The sequence below is a fragment of the Marmota flaviventris genome, chromosome 7, assembly GCF_047511675.1.
Source record: "Marmota flaviventris isolate mMarFla1 chromosome 7, mMarFla1.hap1, whole genome shotgun sequence".
NCBI lineage: Eukaryota > Metazoa > Chordata > Mammalia > Rodentia > Sciuridae > Marmota > Marmota flaviventris.
Window position 1 is genome coordinate 38,725,020 of NC_092504.1, and position 26,981 is coordinate 38,752,000.

The 26,981-nt window shown below is 37.7% G+C and overlaps 1 protein-coding gene across 1 annotated transcript; it reads right to left on the reverse strand.

The window, feature by feature from the left end:
* Positions 1-817: 817 nt before the first annotated feature.
* Cnga1 (cyclic nucleotide gated channel subunit alpha 1) lies at positions 818-21,580 on the reverse strand. Its single transcript, XM_027940695.2, has 8 exons — positions 21,468-21,580; positions 20,610-20,726; positions 19,643-19,705; positions 7,700-7,741; positions 7,511-7,615; positions 5,567-5,674; positions 4,657-4,763; positions 818-2,232 (listed from the first exon to the last, which is right to left on the reverse strand). Exons 1-8 carry the CDS (start codon positions 21,572-21,574, stop codon positions 818-820), a joined length of 2,064 nt encoding a protein of 687 aa, XP_027796496.2. The 5' UTR covers positions 21,575-21,580.
* Positions 21,581-26,981: the final 5,401 nt, after the last annotated feature.

Genomic DNA, 26,981 nt, shown 5'->3' on the forward strand with positions numbered 1-26,981 from the left:
AAATATTTTAAAAAAGAATTTCTATAACATTTTATGATTTTCAATATTATATATTTCAATATTTGTGTGTATGAATATATTCATATAGTGAAATCTGACTTTTCATGATTTATCTGTAAGAAGTTTCTCCCTACTACCCTGAGTTCTAGACTATCACAATGGCTAGTGTCCTTAAAATGACCTTGAAAAGAGTTAAGATCCTAAACTCCCTACTAAATTATCAATAAATTCATATTCACTATAGTTTCATAATTCATGTTACTTTATTGCATTCTAATTCTTCTAAAAAATGGTATACCCGACATGATACACACAGTAACTCCCAGTTACTCTGAATATATTTTATTCCTCAACAATGCAAATAACCTGCAAGTGAGGGATACTTATTCACTTTTATAAATAATATTACATAAAAGGAACATAGAAGGCTGCATTCATGTTGGAAATCATAAAACTATGTTACCAACAATGAGAGCAAAAAATGAAAATTCCAATTAAGAAATTAGCCACCACAAAGACATACTCAGAGTTCAGCACAGGAAGTGATATGAAAAAAAATCAGAAGATACAGACACTGACAAATTTATCAGTTTATGTCCTTGCACATTATACACTGTGAAAAATCCTGAGATACGATAATTTCATAATCATAGTTCCTTACAGTGAGTATAGGGCCTTGTGTCATGCACCCAAGCACAATTTTTCTTATGGAAAAATTTCCCAACTGTGGCTTCCTATTCTTCCAAATTTCATTTGCCTTAGGTCACATGATTAAAAGGATCACAAGATGTGTGTGTTCTTGTTAATGATCAGTTTTTCAGTCCTGTGTAGAGTCTATGGGTCCACTTTCTACCTCAGCTCCCTCAAGAGCTGAAAAATCTGTGTCAATGACTGGTTTCAGAAATTTCTCAATCTTGGTTAACCTTTGCTTCAGTTTCTGTTGCATTGACTCATACTCAGCCAGGATCCTGGCAAACCGTGTTTGCAGGAGATCTACTGACCCCTCCATTCGAGTGACCTTCTCTTCAAGGTCTTTAGGACTACTACCAGCATTTGCAATGCTTTCATCCAGTAGACCATCTTTCATTAGGATTTGCTTCCCTTTCTCTTCCAGCATAGTTTTGGCATCCGGGTACTCAGTTAGAGCTTCCATGAGGTCATCTTTTGACAGACAGAACAGGTCTGAGTAGCCAATACTTTTGATATTGGCTGTTCTTCGATTACCAGCTTTGCTACCTTTAATGTTAAGAATGCTAATCTCACCAAAGTAGCTGCCATCACTCAACACCACAAACTGAGTGATTCCATCATCTGCCACCACAGCAAGTTTACCTTCCTTGATGATGTACATCTCTCTTCCAATATCCCCTTTCTTGCATATGTAGTCTCCAGGACTATAGACTTGGGGTTGTAATTTCAAGACCAACTCCACCAACAAACCAGCTTCACAGTCAGCAAAAATACGCACCTTTCTTAATGTGTCTAAGTGAACATTGATGGCAATTTCTGCCCTTAGTTTATCAGGCAGATACTTCAAGACTTCTTTCTCATCAACTGTTTTTTTGTTAGTCCACAGGTAGTCAAACCATTTAATTACCCTCTTCTCCATATCTTTGCCTACATTTCGAAAATTCATGTATTGCTTGACAGCATCAACTCTTGATTGAAATTCTGCCCTTGCTGCATTCATGTTGGAAATCATAGAACCTATGTTACCAACAATGGTAGCAAAAATTAAAACTCCAATTAAAAAATCAACCACCACAAAGATATATTCAGAGTCCAGCACAGGAGGTGGTGTTTCACCAATGGTAGTCAAAGTCAGTGTAGACCAGTAAAGGCTGTATACATATTTTCTAGACAAACGGCCAAATTCAGGATCATTAATATCAGGGTAGACCCATGTATCATTACCAAATCCAATAGCTTTCGAAATAGAGTAGTACACACATGCATTCCAATGGATAATGATGATGATATACATAACAAGGTTAGAAATCCTAAAGACGTTTGGATAGTTTGTCCTTGTTTCTGTTCTCTGGAAGAACTCAAACATACGAGAGATCCTTAGCAGCTTATTCAATCGAACTTCGGGATAGTTCCACCCTAACTTAAAATATATCAGATCAGTTGGTATCATTGACAGTACATCAAGTTTAAATTGCAAACCTGATGTATATTTCTTTATGAGTTTTCCTTTTTCTTTCACCAGCAATCCTTGTTCTAGATAACCTAAAATAAAAGGAAAAAAATCAACTTGATTTTTTTTTTTTTCTTTTTTAGGCTGTTGTGAATTTTTCTAAAGTAACTCTCAACTTTGTTAAGGTCAAAACAACAATCCAATTGCCTTCATTAATGTAATATGTAACCTGAGTATCAATCAATGTATGCCTGTGGACAATAGTCTGTTGTGGAAATAAAAAGTGGAGCTTTGTAAGTGTGAAAGTGAGAGATTTGTATATATATGCACAAATCTCTCAGGATTCAGAATCCCCATTCAAGTGTTCAGGTAAAGTCATCTCTTTCATAGAAAGCATTTATATTCTTGATAGTGTGATATAATAAATTACATATTTGGTTTTTGTCCTTGTTTCTGGTACAGAGTTCTTAAAATCCTTATAATTTTCTGAGCAACAGGAATGCTAGTTGCAGCTTTTGTTCTGATATTTGACCTTTGACCCCAATTCCTAACACTGAGATACTAATCCCTTGGAATTTTCTGGGTGATAAGAGTCTTTTATTCTAAGAAAGCAACTCCTAGAGGGGGCTGATCACCAGAAAGAATAAGCCATGTTTAGAAGCTTGGAACTTTCAGCCTCAACTTTCTCCAGGAAGGGGAGAAGGGGTAGAGATTAAGTTAATATATTAGGCATTTTTTGGGAGGGGGTACTGGGGATTGAACTCAGGGGCACTCGACCACTAAGCCACATCACTGGACCTATTTTGTATTTTATTTAGAAACAGGGTCTCACTGAATTGCTTAGCATCTCACTAAATTGCTAAGGCTGGCTTTAAACTCGTGATCTTCCTGCCTCTGCCTCCCAAACCCCTGGGATTACAGGCGTGCGCCACTGTGCTAGTCAATATATTAGTTAATATATCTAACTATGGGATTCAGAGAGTTTCCAGGTTGGCCAAGACGTGTATGGTGCATAAAGAGTTGCATGCCCCAATTCCATGGAGACCAAAGCTCCTGCTTTAGGACCCTTCTAGACTTCCAGACTTCGCCTTATGAATCTCTTCATCTGACCATTCATCTGTATCATTCGTTATATCCTTTATTAATACAAAAAACTAGTAAATGTGTTTCCCAGAATTCTGTGAGCCATATGAACAAATCATTGAAACCGAGGAAGGGATTGTGGGAACCCTGATTTTATAGCTGGTAGGTCACAAGCACGGGTCACAAGCTGAAGCTGTCATCTGAAGTGGGGGAGCATCTTGTGGGATTGAGCCCCTAACATATGGGGTCTGCACTACTTCCAGTTAGTGTCAGAATTGAGTTTAATTGAAGAATACCAACTGATGTTGCAGAATTGCTTGGTATGTGGAGTTTCTCCACATACATTTTGGTAGACACAAGTGTATTGTGTTGAGAGTACAGTAAGAAAAAAATAGTTTACATTTCCTAACATACACAGATCTTCAAAAGTGTCTTGAACACCCTGGCCCTACACCTAATAACTCATGCCACTCTCTTGACAGAATCCTAGGCCTACCTTGGAAACTTGGGTGTCTGCTTGGGTATCTGCCCTGCTGTCCATTTTGCATGTGTGCCCTGCCCCTTTCATGTGAAGCATAAGTCTCTATGAGGCTGCATTTTCATCTCTCATCTTTTCCCTTGATGGGGGCGGGGCATTATTGTCCCTCATACCTAGTTACTTGGGATCTTTCCTTCTATGCTATTTACCATAGGCCTTGTTTTTGTTAAACCCAGAATTTCAGTGCTGTAATACATCACATTAGGACAAAATGTTTGTTCCTCTTTCTATAATGGAAAAAGGACAGAATAATTGGAGCATTACACCAGGGCACTGATATTTAGAAAATGCCTCAATATTCTATAATAGTTCTCAAAAGCTTCTCCTCTGCATACACTAGTTACACATGCATGTGGAGAGCAATGTAAAATACAAGGAACTTGTAACTTATACGCCAAGAGCGCGTGAAATAAGAAGCTGCCCCTGGTCAATCATGCCCCGCCATGAATCACAAAGTTCATGTTTTCTACAAAATATCTAATATGGCTCTGCTGGTTAAAACAATGTTTCCCCTGCCTTTCCAAGGGATTTCCTAATTACATAGTCATTATCCTTTCCCCAGCAAGAGTTGGCAGAATATTTCTGTTCTCTCCAGTCCTCTCACCTGGCATAGACCTAATGAACAGGAAAATGGAGGAAAACCACCAGTTCCTGCTCAAAAGGTTACCTAGCAACTAACATCTTTCTGAATCACTTGGAGTGGCCTGAGATGGCCAGTGAGTACATAATTACTCTTATTTTTAAGAGTAATTGTAATTTTCAAGAGAAGTGCTTTTTCCTCTAAAACAGATTTTTGTGAATTTATTTTAAAGAATACTCAGATGGAGAAATTTTAAATCTTTTAATAGAGGAAAAGACATTAAATTCTAGAATCTCCAAAACTGAACATATTTACCTGTCCTTGTTCGTACAAACATATCAATAAGATAGATTATATCTGATATGTAATCCAAAACAAGCCAGTATCCTAGGTAATCAGATTGAAGTTCATCAAAACATGCTCTGTAAAAGAAAAACTTATATAAATAAAGTGAAGTGGAAACTAACTGAAGTAAAATTTGTCTATTTATAATTTTGAGAAGTACAATACGCTAAGACTTAGGAGGGATTCTTGGAATGTATTTGATCAATCATGGCTTTCCCAAATCTTTCCTTGAGTAGTTCAAATATTTTTCTCATATTTTTGAACTCCAACATTCTTCTCATTAACCCTAGTCAGTAAAAATATCAAATAAGAATAAATGGGCTCAAGTTAAAGTCAAGATATATCAGATGAAGTACAGTGATCACCAGTTTATATTCTCTCTCTGAATACAAAATGTTTAAGGAAATCATGCTTGGTTGTGGATGGCTGAGGTATCTATCGTCTGAAGACACTAGACTCTTGATATGTTTCCAATATTGGCAACATTCTCTCTCTATATATATATTATATATATATATATATATATATATATATATATATACACACACACACACACGCACGCACGCGCACGCACACACACACACACACATATATATATATTTCTCCTAATCTTCTAAATACATGATAGAGCAATCAGAAGTTTAAAAGTACCCCCCACTTGCCATCCCCAATACTGAAGGCCAAGTATATTGAGAACCAAAGCACCTTCTCCTGATCTCAGGAAAACACATTGAGAATAATTCAGACTCCCTTTATAACCTGTGGTAGAGAAGGTGTGTCCTGAAGAGCTCTAGGTCAAATTGTTTAGTCAGTAAACTTGGACATTAGAAGTGGACTGAGATTCACAAAAAAAAAAAAAAAAAAAAAAAAAAATGAACACCTTGCAATAAGCATCGTCCAGTTGTACATCACAGGTAAGGAGATGCAAAGAAGCCAGTTGTAGTATGAGTTTCCTGAGGGATCAATAATCACAACTTCTTTCTTCTCCCTAGCAGCAAGTAGAAATAAAGAGGAAGGTTACCAAGAAACAAGAACATGTTTATTTACCATATTGAATGTGGTCACGCCTACCTCCCACAATTAATGAAATAGGAGTAAGCTGAATAAGTTTACCCTGAAGTCAGAAGGTTAGCTTGGTAAGTGCACTAGGCATAAGAAACTGATTAGCGAGGGGTGGATAGATAAACTACCAGTATTATGTTAAACCATATATTCAATTTTATTAAGGCCCTGGTTTTACTGTAATGCTGCAGTCACTTCTATACCCCATCCCCTAAGAGGGAAGAGTAGCACAGATTACAGAAAACCACAGATGTTCCGCAGACTCGTTGGGAAGTTTATGGGTGGTAGAAGAATAGTGAATTTGCCACCCCTTCTCAATCACGTAACAAAGTGATTAGAAACACTTTGTGTGTGGGGAGGAAAGACTCCTGACTTCTTTCTCATCTGTAAAGAAAGAATAATCTAACACAACCTAATACAAAGGCCTTATTCACCAGCATGGAGGAAGATTCTTTAAGAGTGGTGATAAAGGGCAAGAAGAAGGCAGGAAGGAAACATATGGTGAAATGGACACTATTTTTGAATATTCTGGTCCAAGCTTGTATTTTTTTTTTTAATTTTTTTAGTTGTAGATGGACATGATACCTTTAATTAACTTATTTATTTTTATGTGGTGCTGAGGATCAAACCCAGGGCCTCACTCATGCTAGATGAGCGCTCTACCGCTGAGCCACAATCCCAGCCCTCATATTTTTTTTTATTCTGGTTTGTTATGTATGACAGCAGAATGCATTACAGTTCATATTACACCTACAGAGAACAATTTTTCATATCTCTGGTTGTACACAAAGTAGAATCACACCTTTCATGTCTTCATACATGTACTTAGGGTAATGATGTCCATTTCATTCCACTGTCTTTCCTACACCCATGCCCCCTCCCTTCCCCTCCCTCCCCTTTGCTCTATCTAGAGCTCATCTAATACACCCATGCTCGCCCCCCAACCCCATTATGAATCAGCCTCCTTATATCAGAGAAAACATTCAGCATTTGGTTTTTTGGGATTGGCTAACTTCACTTAGGATTATATTCTCCAACTCCATCCATTTACCTGCAAATGCCATGATTTTATTCTCTTTTAAACAAGACTGTATTTTTAAGGACTTGTCTCCTTATACAAACCTCAGCGCCATCCTAAACAGTCACAGGACAGAACCTTTGTTTGGTAAAGAATTCAAAGTAAGTTCATAAAATAATTTGTCTTTAATAGAAAGTAAAAAGAGCTTTCAAATGCCACTTGACCTTTGCCTTATGAAGTTTTAGCTTTCAACTGTTTGTTTTAGAAAGAATACAAGAAAGAGGCTGTGTTTTGTACTGCTCTCAAAAGTAGGCATGCTTTTGCAATAATCATTCTTTACTTTGGAGTATTTACCATACAGTATTTATTACTCAAAAGCACTAATGAAATTATTAAATTCTTATTTCAGTTTGATGTAAAATTCTAGGTAGCCAATTCTCCTCGAACCTAAGTATTTCTCAGTGATGTTTATCTTCACCAATGCTCGTAGAAGACTTTTGCAGTTATCCATAATTGCAAAAAGTCTTGATGAGAAAACTAATAGTTGCTAATTTTAGGGAATTTAGAAAAAAGTTTTAATTCACATTTAATAATAATTAATTTTAAATATTTAGAGACACTTATTCTTTACACAGGGATTCTTTATTATAAACTTTCTTCTACTTTATATTATGGGAAATTATTCTTATATCTAAAACCCACAACAAATTCATTTCTAATTTCAATACTATTAAAAATACTTACTCTTCTTTTTTATCTTTGTTTTTCTCCTCTTTTTTTTTCTTCTCTTTTTTCTTTTCCTTCCTCTTTTTCTTCTCTGGCTCCTTTTTATTTTTATCATCAGACTTGCTGAAAGGTTGAGTATGTAGTATTAAAAAATGAAAATGTATGGGCCAAAAAATATGGGTACATTTGTGCCAAAGTCTCACTTACTTCTTCTTTTCTTTTTTCTTTTTATTTTTTTCTTTTGGTTCTCTAAAAAAGAAACAATACCTCTGTCACATAATCATATTACACTCTGACTTTCATTCTGTTTCACTTTTCTATAAAGAAAATTCTCAGCCTTGCATTTAAAAACCTGGCCCAGTGCTCATAAACTAGAAATTTAGTCTCTTAATGGAGATTTCTATCAAAAAAAAAAAGAGTGGACACTTACCCAGATAATAAAATAAGCAAAAGTTCCCAGGTTAATTGATATGGGAAATTAAAGAAAATGGAAGGAATTAAAGGCAAAATTCCAAGAAGTCAACTTAAGAAACAATAGTTCCAAGAGAGTACACTTCCAAAATATTGATTTATTTTAAAAATAGTAATTTAGAATTTAAGCCTCTTGATATAATTTGTATTTATCCTTAAATAAAAGCATAGAGAATTTTTTTAAAATTTTTTTTAGTTGTCAATGGGCCTTTATTTAATTAATTTATTTATATGTGGTGCTGAGAATCAAACACAATGCCTCACACACACAAGGCGAGCACTCTACCACTGAACCATGACCCCAGCCCGAGGCACAGAGAATTTTAAGAAAATGCCACAAATTTTCTTTAGAGAAAATAATCATAACTAAAGTAATTTTTTCATGAATAGTCAGAAAGAGCTTTGTAGGGCTAGGGATATAGCTCAATTGGTAGAGTGCTTGCCTCACATGCACAAGGCTCTGGGTTCAATCCCCAGCACCACCAAAAAAAAAAAAAAAAACAAAACAAAAAAAAAAACAGCTCTGTGTGTTAATCCATCCAAGTTGTAAGATTGGGCATCATATGATTGAGTAGTGTAGCTAAGATTAAGCATGAAACAGAGGGAAGAGGTAAACTGTCCAAGCAGATTTTAAGAGATCACATCCATGGGAAGCCAAGGATTGACCCATGGATTTTGTTGACCCGCCCACCCACCGTCAATTACCATGGTTATATCATTTCCTATCTCTAAGTTTCCACCTAGGACCATATTGAGAGTTCTTTTTTTTTTTTTTTTTTGGTCTTGCTGGGGATTAGAACCCAGGGCCTTAGTGCATGCAAGGTAAGCACTCTACCCAGTAAGCTATATCCCCAGCTCTATATGTGTAGTTCTTTAGGATCAACTGATGGAGCACGGTATTGGCACATGAATGCAAGATAAAAATAAGCTGTATCTATACTATAACCTCACTTAGAGGTAGCCTTGAAATACAGTGGTAAGAATAATCTCCCCTGTGACACATCTTCAAACAATATAGTCATTTACTTTTTTTTTTGGTATCAGGGACTCAGTTTCACTAGACCACTGAGCCACATCCCCAGCCCTATTTTGTATTTTATTTAGAGACAGGGTCTCACTGAGTTGCTTAGTGCCTCGCTGTTTCTGAGGCTGGCTTTGAACTCTCGATCCTCTTGCCTCAGCCTCCTGAGCTGCGGGGATTACAGGCATGTGCCACAGCACCCGGCTGCTTTTTAAAATTAATTAATTAATTTGTCCTAATGTGTTATACATGACAGCAGAATGCATTTCGATTTATAGTACACAAATGGAGCACAATTTTTCATTTCTTTGCTTGTATGGGTCATTCACTTTTGTATGGAAAAAAATGATTTAGCTTAAGAATATGTGAGGATTTATGGGCAGTCACAAATGCCTTGACTGGTTGGTCAAGTACTTAGATGAAAAAAGATTGAAAGATCAAGAAAAATAGTTCTGGAGAAGAAACAGAATGAATAGATTTATGAACACATGCACCAAGACTGAAAATCTTTGTTTTGTTTTTTTTTATTGGTTGTTCAAAACATTACAAAGCTCTTGACATATCATATTTCATACATTTGATTCAGGTGGGTTTTGAACTCCCAATTTTACCCCAAATACAGATTGCAGAATCACGTCGGTTACACATCTACATTTTTACATAATGCCCTATTAGTAACTGTTGTATTCTGCTACCTTTCCTATCCTCTACTATCTCCCCTCCCCTCCCCTCCCATCTTCTCTCTCTACCCCATCTACTGTAATTCATTTCTCTCCTTATTTATTTTCCCATTCCCCTCACAACCTCTTATATGTAATTTTGTATAACAATGAGGATCTCCCTCCATTACCATGCAATTTCCCTTTTCTCTCCCTTTCCCTCCCACCTCATGTATCTGTTTAATGTTAATCTTTTCTTCCTGCTCTTCCTCCCTGCTTTGTTCTTAGTTGCTCTCATTATATCAAAGAAGACATTTGGTATTTGTTTTTTAGGGATTGGCTAGCTTCACTAAGCATAATCTGCTCTAGTGCCATCCATTTCCCTGCAAATTCCATGATTTTGTCATTTTTTAGTGCTGTATAATACTCCATTGTGTATAAATGCCACATTTTTTTTATCCATTCATCTATTGAAGGGCATCTGGGTTGGTTCCACAGTCTAGCGATTGTGAATTGTGCTGCTATGAACATCGATGTAGCAGTATCCCTGTAGTACGCTCTTTTAAGGTCTTCAGGGAATAGTCCGAGAAGGGCAATAGCTGGGTCAAATGGTGGTTCCATTCCCAGCTTTCCCAGGAATCTCCATACTGCTTTCCAAATTGGCCGCACCAGTTTGCAGTCCCACCAGCAATGTACAAGAGTACCCTTTTCCTCACATCCTCGCCAGCACTTGTTGTTGTTTGACTTCATAATGGCTGCCAATCTTACTGGAGTGAGATGGTATCTTAGGGTGGTTTTGATTTGCATTTCTCTGACTGCTAGAGATGGTGAGCATTTTTTCATGTACTTGTTGATTGATTGTATGTCCTCCTCTGAGAAGTGTCTGTTCAGGTCCCTGGCCCATTTGTTGATTGGGTTATTTGTTTTCTTATTGTTTAATTTTTTGAGTTCTTTGTATACTCTGGATATTAGGGCTCTATCTGAAGTGTGAGGAGTAAAAATTTGTTCCCATGATGTAGGCTCCCTATTTACCTCTCTTATTGTTTCTCTTGCTGAGAAAAAACTTTTCAGTTTAAGTAGGTCCCATTTGTTGATTCTTGTTATTAACTTTTGTGCTATGGGTGTCCTATTAAGGAATTTGGAGCCCGACCCCACAATATGTAGATCAGAGCCAACTTTTTCTTCTATCAGACGTAGAGTCTCTGATTTGATATCTAGCTCCTTGATCCACTTTGAGTTAACTTTTTTGCATGGCGAGAGGAGGGGATTCAGTTTCATTTTGTTGCATATGGATTTCCAGTTTTCCCAACACCATTTGTTGAAGATGCTATCCTTCCTCCATTGCATGCTTTTAGCCCCTTTATCAAATATAAGATAGCTGTAGCTTTGTGGATTAGTCTCTGTGTCCTCTATTCTGTACCATTGGTCCACCCGCCTGTTTTGGTACCAGTACCATGCTGTTTTTGTTACTATTGCTCTGTAATATAGTTTTAAATCCGGTATCGCTATACCACCTGATTCACACTTCCTGCTTAGAATTGCTTTTGCTATTCTTGGTCTTTTATTTTTCCATATGAATTTCATGATTGCTTTCTCTATTTCTACAATAAATGCCATTGGGATTTTGATTGGCATTGCATTAAACCTATAGAGAACTTTTGGTAATATCGCCATTTTGATGATGTTAGTTCTGCCTATCCATGAACAGGGTATATTTTTCCATCTTCTAAGATCTTCTTCTACGTCTCTTTTTAGGGTTTTGTAGTTTTCATTGTATAAGTCCTTCACCTCTTTTGTTAGGTTGATTCCCAAGTATTTTATTTTTTTTGAGGATATTGTGAATGGAGTGTTTTTCCTCATTTCCGTTTCAGAAGTTTTGTCACTGATATACAGAAATGCCTTTGATTTATGCGTGTTGATTTTATATCCTGCCACTTTGCTGAATTCATGTATTAGTTCTAGTAGTTTTTTTGTAGACCCTTTTGGGTCTTCTAGGTATAGAATCATGTCATCTGCAAATAGTGATAATTTAAGTTCTTCCTTTCCTATTTTTATGCCTTTAATTTCTTTCGTCTGTCTAATTGCTCTGGCCAGTGTTTCGAGAACTATATTGAATATTAGTGGTGATAGAGGGCATCCCTGTCTTGTTCCAGATTTTAGGGGGAATGCCTTCAATTTTTCTCCATTCAGAATGATACTAGCCTGAGGCTTAGCATAGATAGCTTTTTCAATGTCAAGGTAAGTTCCTGTTATTCCTAGTTTTTCTAATGTTTTGAACATAAAGGGATGCTGTACTTTGTCGAATGCTTTTTCTACGTCTATTGAGATGATCATATGGTTCTTATCTTTAAGTCTATTGATGTGGTGAATAACATTTATTTATTTCCATATATTGAACCATCCTTGCATCCCAGGGATGAATCCTACTTGATCATGGTGCACAATTTTTTTGATGTGCTTTTGTATCCGATTCGCCAGAATTTTATTGAGGATTTTTGCATCTAGGTTCATCAGAGATATTGGTCTGTAGTTTTCTTTCTTTGAGGTGTCTTTGTCTGGTTTCGGAATCAGGGTGATGTTGGCCTCATAGAATGAATTTGGCAGAGCTCCCTCTTTTTCTATTTCCTGAAATAGCTTGAAAAGTATTGGTATTAATTCTTCCTTAAAGGTTTTGTAAAACTCCGCTGTATACCCATCCGGTCCTGGGCTTTTCTTGGTTGGAAGTCTTTTGATTGCTTCTTCTATTTCATCTATTGATATTGGTCTGTTTAAGTTGTGAGTATCCTCCTGATTCAGTCTGGGCAAATCATATGACTTAAGGAATTTATCGATGTCTTCACTATCTTCTATTTTATTGGAATATAGGTTTTCAAAATAATTTCTAATTGTCTTCTGTATTTCTGTAGCATCTGTTGTGATATTGCCTTTTTCATCCCGTATGTTAGTAATTTGAGTTCTCTCTCTTCTTCTCTTCGTTAGCATGGCTAAGGGTCTGTCGATCTTATTTATTTTTTCAAAGAACCAACTTTTAGTTTTGTTAATTTTTTCAATAGTTTCTTTTGTTTCAATTTCGTTGATTTCCGCTCTGATTTTAATTATTTCTTGCCTTCTGCTACATTTGCTGTTGTTTTGTTCTTCCTTTTCTAGGGCTTTGAGATGAAGTGTGAGTTCGTTTATTTGTTGGTTTTTCCTTTTTTTGAGGAATGACCTCCAGGCGATGAATTTCCCTCTTAAAACTGCTTTCATTGTGTCTCATAGATTCCGATATGTTGTGTCTGTATTTTCATTTATCTCTAAGAATTTTTTGATTTCCTCCTTTATGTCTTCTGTAACCCATTGATCATTCAGTAACATATTGTTCATTTTCCATGTGATGTAGGATTTTTCCTTCCTTCTTTTATCATTGATTTCCAGTTTCATTCCATTATGATCAGATAAAATGCATGGGATTATCTCCACCCCTGTATATTTACTGAGGGTTGCCCTATGGCATAATATATGGTCTATTTTTGAGAAGGATCCATGTGCTGCTGAGAAAAAAGTATATCCACTTGATGATGGTTGATATATTCTATATATGTCAGTTAAGTCTAGGTTGTTAATTGTGATATTGAGTTCTATAGTTTCTTTATTCAACTTTTGTTTGGAGGATCTGTCAAATGGTGAGAGAGGTGTGTTGAAGTCACCCATAATTATTGTGTTGTGGTCTATTTGATTCTTGAACTTGAGGAGAATTTGTTTTATGAACGTCGCAGCACCATTATTTGGTGCATAAATATTGATAATTGTTATGTCTTGCTGGTGAATGGTTCCTTTTAACAGTATATAATATCCTTTCTTATCCCTTTTGATTAACTTAGTCTTGAAGTCGATTTTATTCGATATGAGAATGGCCACCCCTGCTTGCTTACGAGGACCGTGTGCGTGGTATATTTTTTCCCAACCTTTCACCTTCAGCCTGTGTATGTCTTTTGCAATCAGATGTGTCTCCTGGAGGCAGCATATTGTTGTATTTATTTTTTTAATCCATGTTACCAGCCTATGTCGCTTTATTGGAGAGTTTAAGCCATTAACGTTTAGAGTTACTATTGATATATGGTTTGTACTTCCAGCCATGTTTGATTATTTATCTTCTTTTTTTTTAATTTAATTTAGTTTGTTTCTCCATGGTTAGCTTTTCCCCCACCCTCTGTTTTTATAGAGGCACTTCCCACTGATGGTTTTGGTTATTGTTTTTCATTTCTTCCTCGTGTAGTGTTTTGCTCAAGATGCTTTGCAATGCTGGTTTTCTGGCTGCAAATTCTTTTAGCTTTTGTTTGTCATGAAAGATTTTTATTTCGTTGTCATACCTGAAGCTTAATTTTGCTGGATACAGAATTCTTGGTTGGCATCCATTGTCTTTCAGTGTTTGAAATACATTGTTCCAGGATCTTCTCGCTTTCAGCGTCTGTGATGAAAAATCCGTTGTTAACCTTATTGGTTTACCCCTGAATGTAATCTGCCTCCTTTCTCTTGTAGCTTTTAATATTTTCTCTTTGTTCTGTATATTGGATATCTTCATAACAATGTGTCTTGGCGTTGGTCTACTGTGATTTTGTGTGCTCGGTGTCCTGTATGCATCTAAAATTTGTATATCCGTTCCCTTTTTTATTTCTGGAAAGTTTTCTGTAATTATTTCATTCAGCAGGCTACTCATTCCCTTGGTTTGAATCTCTGTACCTTCTTGTATCCCGATGACTCATAGCTTTGGTTTTTTTATGTTATCCCATATCTCTTGGATGTTTCTCTCATGATTTTTAACCAGCCTTTCTGAGTTGGCTAGGCTCTTTTCAAGATGATATATTTTGTCTTCATTATCTGACGTTCTGGCTTCTACTTGCTCCACTCTGTTAGTGATACTCTCAATTGAGTTTTTAATTTGGTTTATCGTTTCCTTCATTTCTAGAATTATTGTTTGATTTTTTTTATAATCTCTATCTCCTGATAAAGATGCTTAACTTCTTCTTTTATCTGTTTATGTAATTGATTTTCAAAGTGTTCTTTCACTGTTTGGATTTGCTGTCTCGTATCCTCTTTAAGGTTCCATTCCATCTGTCTAAGGTGTTCCTTGAGTTCTTTATATGACCATTTTTCTGCTGACTCTAGGTCCTCCTGAATATTTAGGCTGTCCTTCATTGTTTGTACCCCTTTTCTTCCTTGCTTTTTTATGCTGCTCATGTTACTTCTTGTTCTGCTTGACTGCTGAGTTACTGTTTACTCTTATAAATTTATTTGATGCTTGGGAGGAAAGATATTAGAAGGGAAGGGAAGAAGTCACTAAAGAGAATGAGAGTAGGCAGGTAGAATTCAAGGAAGGGGGAATAAGAAAATTGAAAAGAAATGAAAAGACAAAAGAAACAAAAACAAAACACACACAAAGAAGTTAGAAAATAAAGAAAGAAAGAAAAGAAAAAAATTTTTTTACAAAAATAATAATGATAATAAAAATAATGATAATTAAAATTTGAAAAATTATAATAATAATAAAAAAAATTAGAAACATTAAAAAAGTTAAAGAACAACAACAATAAAAAATTGAAAATGAAAGAAAAAAGAAAAAGAAAAAAATGATAATAATAATAATAATAATAAATGCAGTCATAGAGTTTGATTAATTTCTCTTCTAGTAGGTGGAGCTGTGCCCACTGGGTCAAGCTTCTCCTCTCACTAAGTGGGAACCAATCACTGTGTAGCAGCTCTTCCTCACAGACTGGGAGGGTCTCCAATCCTGAGTGCCTAGGGCCTTCTCTTGTGTTTCCTCAAGCCAGGCCGCGCTCACCTGTGACGCTCACCACAATACTGGCTACACGCCATGTCTGCTGCTCCTGGGAGCCCTGTTGCGCTGGTTTCAATGCAGTTATCTCCTCCGTCCGTGACCTCAGTTCTCTGCCAAGGTGGTATCACATGTAAATGGTGACCATTCGTTCCCTTTGCCGGGTGACCAGTGCAACGGGTGGGTCCTGACTGTCTCTCCCAATCCCCGTTTCAATCCTGTGGCCACTGCCTATGAAGGCTCGGTTGGTTTTTACCTCTGAAAGTTCCTAAGGGCCAACCAGTTATTTCAGCGGGATTGTTAGTGCTGAGTCACGAGAAGCAGGCGAACCGGAGCTTGGATGCAGCCGATCCGGGCTCGGTGTGTGTGTTCTGAGGGGCCCAGACTGTACACCCCAGATCCACGTCAGCTCAGCATTGCCTAGTGATCCTGGGCAAACAGCATTTATACAGTTTACAGCTCCCTATGCCCGCGCAGTTGAAGCGGTCAGAGACTTGATCTCTCCCCGCCCGCTGCCATGTTAGATCTCCTCAATGATATTCATGTTGCCCTTACAGCTTCCTGGCATAAGCAAGTTCTTGGGATTATACAAACTGCTGCTTCTGTTTCCAGTCCAGATTTCTAGAAATTAAACCCTGCCGCCGTCGCCTCTTCCCCGGGGCCACGCTCAGGGGCGCCACTCTCGTCCGCGACCGTAGCTGCGCCAAAGAACCAGTGCCCAGCCCCCAGGGCCCAAGCGGCTGCCGCCGCGGCTCTCCGGCTCCTTCCTCTGAAGCACGGGTCCCCTCGCAGGGGCATGCAGAACGACCCCAGAGCAGACTCTGCCCGAGGGTGCAGCGGCGAACAGGCGACCCAGGCGCTCAAGGCTGCGGTCCAGCCTTTGGAGGACAGGGCTCGGCACGCAGCCCAGCTCCAACCTCTAGGTGCGGCTGCCGGACAATGTAGCCATAGCCATCAAGACAGCCGGCAGAAAGCAAATGGCGGCTCCCGCGGAGTGGATTTTCGGCACAGAAACCGCAGCCCAGCCAACGATTCCAATCCACAAACTCTCCCTGTATAAAAAATATTCAAAAAAAAAAAAAAAAAAACAGGGCAGGGCGCACTGAGCTTTCTTTGCCTAGGGTACTTACAATCAACTGCTGATTACACATTCACCTTTTCTGCCCAGAGCGAAGCGAAAGAGGAAGCAGATGGGAGCAAAGCGCCCACGGCTTTGGGCGGCAAAGCGTCCGGGAGCCAAGCGTCTCTTTTTCGATCTCTTTGTTCTTCCTGCTGCTTGGCAAAGTGGTCCGCTACAGATTAACGGTGAAAGGGGTTCTTACACGCTGTGCGAAATCTCGATTAAAGCCGCTGCTCTGAGCACCACGCTCAGCACTTCAGCAACCCCCGTGCGCAGCGGCCGACTGAAAATCTTTGTATCCCTTTTTAATGTCCATCAAGTAGCAGGTACCACAGAAAAGGTACAAAACAAACAAGTAGACAGACTGACTCAGCCAGTTGATAAAGTCAACCTCTTGCATCAGCATTTTCAATGCTGGCAGAATGTGGATATAAATGGAGCCACAATGGTAGCAGAGATAGGTCCAGCATGTGGCTTCCCACTCACCAAGGTTGAATATTCAACCTGCCAGTTACAGAGGCCAGTGCTATGATTCTAATACAGCACTCTTCAAGATAACTACACTGGACCCTTGCCACTATGAAGGGACACCAAATATATAGATATAATTTTTATATATATATATATATATATATATATATATATATATATATATATAATTTTATTTTGTTTTGTTTTATTTTATTATATTTTTAAATAAAAATTTTATTTTTGGTTTGTTTGTTTTGCTTTGTTTATCACAAGCTTTAACCAGTATCATTATTTTAACGGCTTAATCATGAGTTCAAAGTCAGCCTCAGCAACTTAGCAAGACCCTAAGCAATTTAGTGAGATCCCTTCTCTAAATAAAATATATTTAAATGGGGGGGGGGGCGGTAATCTGGGAATGTGGCTCAGTGGTTAAGTTGCCCTGGATTGAATCCTCAGTACAAAAAAAAAAAAAAAGCTATGATCCACTTAAATAGAATATGGTGCCTCGACACAAAACTAATCAGTCAGGATTACTCCAGGTGAATTTGGGTTGGCACAAAATAATTACAGACAGAAAATACCTTTTTCTTTGGCCTTTTTCTCGACCTTAGGGGTCTATTGAAAAGATAGAACACCACCTGAATTCTTTATTCTTAGGTAGAGGGAACACACAAAGAGAGGTTCCATGGAATGTTCTTTCCAAAAAAGGTCAGGGGTAATATTACAAAGAACAAGAAGGCAGCCCACTCCATTGGGTAACGCCCACTCCCAAAGCTTTGCTCCTCTGCTCAGTGAGGATGGGGATCCACCTGCTTCCTGGTCAGGGAAGCCAGTCTCCACATTTCCATCGCTCAGAGCTAGGGGCCACTCAGGTCCTATGTGGCAGCTCTGACAATACTGCATAACATTATTTTGGATCAGAGGATCTTCTTTACAGCAAAGGAAATGTGGCATTGAACTCTGAGTATGGATTCAGTAGTCCTATCATATGCTGCCCCACTCAGAAGCTGATGATGTGATAGAGGTTTGAAGTGGCCTTTTAAAGGCAAAGCTGAAATGCCATCTTAGAGTTCAAACCCCAGGAAGATGAGGTGGCATTCTCCAAGATACTATATAGATGAAGGATCTATGGTCTTTAGATGATGGCCTATGCTTATATAGAATGCATGGGTCTAGGAACCAAGGAGTCTAAGTAAGGGTGACTAATCGAGAGACAACATACTTTCCATTCCTGCAACTTTAGGCTCTGTGAGTGTAGAGGTCCTGGTTTCTTGGGGAGAGGGGGCAGGTGTCATGCCTCTCCCAGGCTATATGATTGAAGTTCCATTAAACATCACGCTATCACTATTCTCAGCCACTTTGGATCCCTTATGCCAAGAATCCAATAGGCAATGCTGAGTCATTGACCTTGATCATCAGAAGTAGATAGTGCTGCTGGTATACAGTGAAGGAATGGAAAATATATGTGGCACCCAAGTGATCCACTGTGGTATCTTTAAACATTCTCCAGATTTGGTAGTAAGTGGACGAGTATAGTAGCCATGACCCAAGAAGGGCACCATGCCCAGTAGCTCAAATCCTTCAAGGATCTGTGTCTATATTATTTCACCAGGTAATTCATGTATGGCAACAGAGGTTCTGATGAGGGCAGAAAGGACCCTAGAATGAGTTGGAGGGGATGGGGAATTTTAGTCGAATCTTCAAAACCAGCTGCAGTTGCCAAGGACCTTAAGGTATCCCATTAACCTTCCTCTTATCAGCTTCCCCAGGAAAAAAGAACAACTAGAATCCTGGAAGAGATATGCCCAAATGAGTAAATTTTCTACACAAAGAAAAATGAATCTGAGCCATGCACAGGGGGGCTGGATGGATGCCGTGGTTCACAGATTTCAGGTATTCATTCTTTGCCTGCCAAGACTATTGGTTGCTAATAGTTGACAGTTTTTCCTATCCCTTAGTTGACTTTGGCTGAAGGAAAACCATTATGCTCAATGTTATGCCCCCACTTCCTAGGGCCAGCCCTTATCCAATGACTGTATATGGGTGAAAGGCACAGTCCTTTAATCTAAACATGGGACAACTCCGAAAGGCCATCCATGATCCAAAGCTCCTCATAGGATCACATCGTATATTAACTATTCTCTGAAATTCAGCTTCTTCCTCTGCCCAATTCTACCCCCCAACTCCCTTCCAGATATTGTCCCCCAAAGAATTCCTAATAAACATCTGCACACAAACCTCTATCTAGATCATCTCATAAGGAACTTGACCTAAGTAAGATACATTGGTTCAGACTGGAAAGAATTAATCAGGTTTCATGTCCTTTTGTCAGCCACTCTACCCACCAGGGAGAGCATTTGAATGCATATGGTAGACAAAGGTTTTCTACAGACATTCAAATAAATGAATAAATAAATAAATACTACTTTTAATATGAAATAAATAACAACAAAAACCCAAATAATAGAATACCATCACTGTTATTCTATTAGATGATTTGCCTGATTTGCTCTGTATCAGATTTAGATATACTAAATATCAGATTTACTGTTTTTCTTTAAGACAAACTTTTATTTTTCTATTGTAAATTACTTACTGTTCCTTATTGCTGCTGTTGTTGACATTGAAAAGTGCCATCGCACCAGGCAGGTATTGCTCCCTGGGAAACAAAATATACCGTGAAATCATGATTGCCACCTGTATAATTTCCACTGTAAGCAAAAGGGTTTAAAGCACAAATACTTTTCAGTTTCTACTCACTATTAAAGATTTCCTAGATGATTTTTGAAAATATAGAGCCTCTGTGAAGCACATGTTTCCCAAATACCAGTGTTTCGAACAAGAGTGTTTAGTTAATGACTGTGGGTAAATGTTTATATCAAGAATTAACATCTTCCTTGGCCTTCAAGTGAAACAAGTTTTATGTCACTAACTCCTAACAAATGATTTAAGATAGGTCAGGGAAGATAGGAAAAGGAGAAAACAAAAACAGTGGGAAAACTGTGGGAAGGAAAAAAGCAAAGTAAAAGTACATAATTTTCATAGAGTGGGAACCCCTGATTCACAGCAATGCCTCCTTCCACACTCTCACAGCCCCATGTTGCACCATGACTGTCTTACTTCCTACTAAGGAAGTGTAGCTCTTCTCTTCTAGCTGTTCACTCCTCTGCAATGTTTCCTGGAAGTAGAGTCAAATGGCATAGAACAGGTGAAAGAGTGACAGCCAACCTTCTTATGTAAAATTGCTTCAGAACCCTGAAAAATTGTCCTTCTTCCCTTCAGAAAACCAAAGAGAATTAGGGCATGATGTTTCTTAAAAATTGACAAGAGTCTCAGGGGAAATGACCAAGTGTGCTTGTGTGACTTGGAATCCAATGTGCAGGCAGTGGCAGTTTTCCCATAGAGGGCAAGGATTGGAACTGAAGGAGCAAGTTACTCCTGAGATCCTGTATAGTATCTGGACACAGGAATGTTTGCCCAGCCCAATCTTTGAATGGAGTAGAAGACTTCTTGTCCAAATAACAGTTAAAACCATGTCCTCAGGGACCGGATCTACTGCTCACCTCTGTGATGGTTCTCCCATTCTGCATGAGTTGTTTTTAAAGGAGCCTCTTGCCTGGAATCTCTCATTCTCTGATTCTTCAGATATAGAGGCACTGTCATCATTGTCAGAAAAGGAGCTACAGTTCAACAGGAGGCAAAGATGTATTCAATTAATTTTCAACCTTGGAGGAGGAACAACATTTCTCATAAGAGGGACACATGCCTCACTTCTTTCTTTCCCTCTCAAACTAACACAATTTTAAATTAGATTGGGCTGAAAACTGTCCAGAATACACAGTATTCTATAGAGCATATGTATAATACAGTAAAACTCATTTAATTAAGAAACTCTTTACTAGGACTTCCACATTCTTATTCAATGCATTGGTTGATGTTAATATTTATCAAACAGAAAGTGAGATATCTGAGTTTTAAATCTTATTATATAGTTGTATGAACTCTCTTAATATTCCCTTCTTTCCATACACACAAAAAATTCAACCACATTTACACACACCTTCTGTTAGTTTATAGGGTGACCACTTTATACTTTTAAATCATATTAGTAACATTTCTACTCTATGTACTTTTTCACATTCATCTATGGCAATGTCATCGGTTTAAATTTGAAGTATTTCATGAGGAAAGTACCTGTCAATGACTAAAGAAATATTTGGTGTGCTTTTGAAAAATTTATCACAATATTATCTGTGTTCATTGGCTATACAAGTTATACTGTTTCAAAGTATACATAAATTAACAAAATTATATTATAAAATATAAGGTTATGACTTATAAAGTTAAATTGAAATTTAACCTAGGTAAATCAAAGAACAATGGCTGCTATGAGAAATACGTAAGAAAAAGTACAGATTTACCTGCATGCTCCATTTTCCATCCTTCTTATTTCCTTTTCAATATCTGGAACAATCACGCTGGGAATATTCACAAAGGAATGCCATGTGTTGACAATGTTTGTCTTCATGGTTAATTAAATATCTGAGGGGAAAATAATTTAATAGTGGGAAGACCTTTTTTATGTATATTATCAAAAGTTTGACTTTATCATTCTTTTTCAAGTTTGTGATAACACTCATTTACAATTATACAGAAGAATTGTTCTTTAAAAGAATACAGATGTGACTTAGCCCATTTATTGATTGGGTTATTTGGATTTTTCTGGTGTTAAGCTTTTTGAGTTCTTTATATATCCTGGAGGTTGATGCTGTATCTGAGTTTCATGTGGTAAATATTTTCTATAATTCTGTAGGCTTTCTGTTCACATTACTGATTGTTTCCTTTGCTGAGAAGAAGATTTTTAGTTTGAATCTATCCCATTTACTGATTCTTGATTTTACTTCTTGTGCTTTAGGAGTCTTAAGGAAGTTAGATTCTAAGCCGACATAATGAAGATTTGGGCCTACTTTTTCTTCTATTAGGTGTAGGGTCTCTGGTCTAGTGCCAAAGTCTTTGATCTACTTTGAGTTGAGTTTCATGCTAGGTGAGAGATAGGGGTTTAATTTCATTTTGTTACATGTGGATTTCCAGTTTTCTCAGTACCATTTATTGAATAGGCTATCTTTTCTCCAGTGAATTTTTTTTGCACCTTTGTCTAGTATGAGATAACTGTATGTATGTGGGTTTGTCTCTGTATCTTCTATTCTGCCCTATTGGTCTATACCACTGTTTTGGTGCCAAAACCATGCCATTTTTGTTACTATGGCTCTTTAGTATAGTTTAAGGTCTGGTATTCTGATGCCTCATGCTTCATTCTTCTTGCTAAGGATAACTTTAGATATTCTGGGTCTCTTATTTTTCCAAATGAATTTTATGATTGCTTTTTATAGTTCTATAAAGAATATCATTGGGATTTTAATTGGAATTGCATTAAATTGTATAATGTTTTTGGTAATAGACATTGCACAGAAGAAGAAATATACTTGATCAACAAGTATATGAAAAAATGTTCAACATCTTTAGCAATTGGAGAAATGCAAATCAAAACCACTCCTAAGATTTCATCTCATTCTAGTCAGAATGGTAATTATCAAGAATTACAAACAACAATAAATGTTGGCAAGGATGTGGGGGAAAATGTACACTCATACATTGCTGATGGGAAGGAGATTTCTCAGAAAACTTGGAATATAACCACCATTTGACCCAGTTACCCCACTCCACTCCTCAGTTTATACTCAAAGGACTTAAAATCAACATATTACAATGATGCAGCCACATCAATGTTTATAGCAGCTCAACTCACAATAGCTATACTATGAAACCAACCTATGTGCCCTTCAATAGATGAATGGATTAAAAACATGTGATACATACACACACACACACACACAATGAAATATTATTCAGCCTTAAAGAAGAATGAAATTGTAGCATTTGCCAGTAAATGGATGGAGCTGGAGAATATCATGCAAAGTGAAATAAGCCTATCTCAAAGAACCAAAGGCCGAATATTTTCTCTGACATGAGGTTGCTGATCCACAATAAGGTAGGGAGGGGGGGTGGTGTGGTGGGGATGCTGGGGAGGAATAGAATTACTTTAGATTAGATAAAGGGGAGTAGAGGGGAGGGAGTACGGAGGCAGAAAAGATAGTAGAATAAATCAGACATTATTATACTATGTATGTATATAACTATATGACTAGTGGGATTCTACATCATGCACAACCAGAAGAATGAAAAATTATACTTCATTATATTTGATGTATCAAAGTGCATTCTACTGTCATGTATAACTACTTACAACAAATAAAACAATTAAAAAAAAAGAATACAGACATGGTCTATCCCCTTGGCCAGTTTTTTGGTGTACATTGTTTAATTCAAAAGTACCAGAGTCAGGTGTGATGGTGCCCACTTTTAATCCCAACGGCTGGGGAGACTGAGGCAGGAGGATCAAGAATTCAAAGCCAGCCTCAGCAATTTAGTGAGGCCCTAAGAAACTAGTGAAACCCTGTCTCAAAATAAAAAATATTTATAAAACAGACTCAGGATGTGGTTCAGTGGTAAAGTGCCCCTGGGTCCAATTCCTGTACCAAAAAAAAAAAAAAAAAGGTATCAGAGGATAGGGGTTTTATTCAAAAATTTGGATTTACCCCAGTTTTGAAATATTCAGGCAGGGTAGTTGTGGAGCAAAACTGTAGAGGTCCTACATGACACCAAGCAAGTAAAGTAGGAAATAGCAAAATAAAATACCAAAGTGTGCTTAATCAGCTGTGGATTCCTACAGCATTCAAGAAAAAGCATTCACTAGCATTCTGGGTGCTGAAGGCAAGGCCTCCAATTCATGTTGTACTGGATCTTGCAGAAGTTGGGTGGCTTTAAGCCCAGTTGATAGGAAATGGCTTTCTGATCCTTGGCTCACAGTTAAGGTGATTCATTCATGAATAAAGAATTCCACTGAGCTTCCACACTACCCACCTTCCAGAATGTGAGAGAGAAAGAAACTCCCCTGTGGAGTTTAACATTCTGGGATGTTATTCTGGAATCATGCTTGGGGTTTAGTCTAGAATATAACAGGGTTGGGACAATAAATACCATAATTTACTGTAGATTAAAAGAAATTTAGTTATGGGTGGACCCAATACCTTTTTTTATTTATATGTGGTGCTGAGGATTGAACCCAGGGCTTCACACATGCTAGGCAAGTGCTCTACCACTGAGCCACAACCCCAGCCCATTACTGCAAATTTTTACATTTGTCTAACCTTTCAAGACAATGAAAGTATTGTCTCCTTAAATGTACTCATGGATCTTTTATTAAAAGAGTAAAAATAACTGCTGTGAGTGCCCTACTTCACAAGTACTAAAAGACATTTAAAGAAAGGCAAGGTTAAAAGTGATGCGGAACACTCTTATGCTATTTTAGGGATCTCCTATTAGACATAGAACTGATCTCACTAGATGCAAAGAGTGTGGAGGTTTCTAACAATCCAGGAGCCTTAATGAGCTTTGACCATTCCTCTACACTACAAGAACTTGATAGTGTATCAGGCAGATGTGTTTATCACTGTGTTTATGCTGGTCCCTTAACCCAGAATTCTACACCCTTTTCATTTTCAAAGGAAAATCCTATTGGTCTTTCAAACATCAGTTCACATATGACCTCTGTGAAGACTTTAGTAATTACTCCAGCTTAGGAAGAATTCATCACATCCTCCTTTTTGTTCCCATAGTTATTTATACCTGCCTCTTTACACTCTGGCTGATATATAGGTACTGACATGTCTGGCTCCCTGGTTAAGTTGTGAACTCTTTGAAAAAGTTCACGGGAGAGCTGCTGTATACCATATCTGGCACATACTTAAGTTCTTTAAAATATTAAAGTGGATTACTGTACCAAGTCCTAACTGTGTGCCTAAAACATAAATCTTTATTATAATTATCTTATGTTTTGGTAGAAACATGAGTTATAAAGTAGGAGCTAAAAATACATTTATTTTTATTATAGAAATAAAATCACTTGCTGTAACAGAATCATCTTGAATTTTACATAAGAAATTAAAAACATAGAACTAGGGACGTGGCTCAGTGATAGAGTACTTGCCTGGCATGCATGAGGCCTTGAGATCTATATTCAGCACCTCACACACACACACAAAGAAAAAAAAAAGAAAGAAAGAAAGAAAGAAACTAAAACAAAAAAAAGAAAGAAAATTTTATGTGACCAACTAACAAAAACATAAAGCGATATTTTGAGAAAGAGAGTAGTCAGTCATTAGAAAAAGAGTTGGGGAATTAATGAGTCCTAACACCTGCAACTTGGGCTGGCTACCTCCTAAAACAACAACAACAACAAAACAAAACAAAAACAACAACAAAAAAAACTGTCTTGCTTAATCAGAGGCCAAAAAATATAGAAAATATAGAGAGTAGACACCAACGACAAAAATTAATAGTATGTAATCACCCAGGAATCTTTGTACCACCAAGAAAATGCCAAATTCATTTACTCTCATATTTCACTTTGGGAACTTGAATATATTGTGGCCTCAATGTGCAGATAAAGTAAGTTCTAATTTTAAAGTATGCAGAAGAAAAACAAGACTTCTGCCTCTACCTCATAACACCACAAGCATTCAGAGTGGATTATAGGCAGAAACATAAAAACAAAATTATGAAGCTTCTAAAAGAATGCATAGGAAAACGTAGTCATGGCTTAATGTGGGCAAGATTTCTTAGAACACACAAAAAAAGGTAAAAATAATTTTGATGGGTTGGATATCATCAAAATTCTAACATTTTGCTTATTAAAAGACAAAAAAGATGTAATGGCAAGCCATAGATAAGTGTATTCATAGTAAATTTGTCTGATGAAACTTATATATGGAATATAAAAGACATTTACAAGTAAATATAACAAGAAAAATAATTTTATTAAAAAATGGCCAAACACATCCTTTCTAAAAGAAGGTGTGAAAGTAGCCCATGAGGCAGAGCAAGATGGCAGCTGAGTAAGACCTGCCAGTGACCATCACCCCATAAACAAGTTGAATACCTATGCACCAAGTACCTTCAGAAGAGTCTAGAAAATTAGGTAAGAGATCATAGTGTCTGCTTTCAGTATAACAAAACAAAAAGATGCACTGCAGAACATAGTAAAGGGTTAACCTCAACCCCAAGCCCTCCTCCAACTCCAAACAATCCAGCATGAAAAAAGAGACTTCCCTCTTGGGTGAAGGAGAGTGAATTAAGTCCAGGACTTAACTTGAAACCCAGCATGGACCTACCATGCAAAACTCAGTGTTGAGCAAATCCCTGGGACCTTTTCTGCCAGACCAATACCCATAGACTGAGCTGCCAAAATTGTATTATAGCAGGCAACTGACTATATCCACCACCCCTCCTCCAATCCCAAGAAGCAGAGGTAGGCACAAGAGTCCATCCACTGGGAAACGGGGCATTAAAGCTATCACAGGGCTTTGTCTTTGAGCCAAGGGCCAGATCTGCTACATTTTCTACCTGGGAGAAAATGAAGGACCTATACTGAGGCCAAAGCTCACAGACAGAGCCTCTAGACTGGCTGTTGCATCAAGTAGAAACCTGTACACTGGGTAAAACAGATGTGAGTTTCAGTCTACATCATTTCCAGCTTTAGAGTGGGTCTAGCATAGCTCTGCAAGACTGTGCAAGCCTATGTGGCTGTGAGACTCAGAGGTGACCCACTGTCAGTCTTAGTGACCAAGAGACTGTGTCTAACATTGGTCTCCTAACCTCAGGCAGTACAACTATCATCAGGCCAGTGCTCACAGATGTGGCTCTCTCTAACTACCCTAGTACAAAACAGAGACTGTGAGCCCCCAGTGGGATGGATTCATGTTTTGGTCTTCATCACTGCCAGGTGCTGCCTGGGACTCAGTGCACCCCTGATTTGG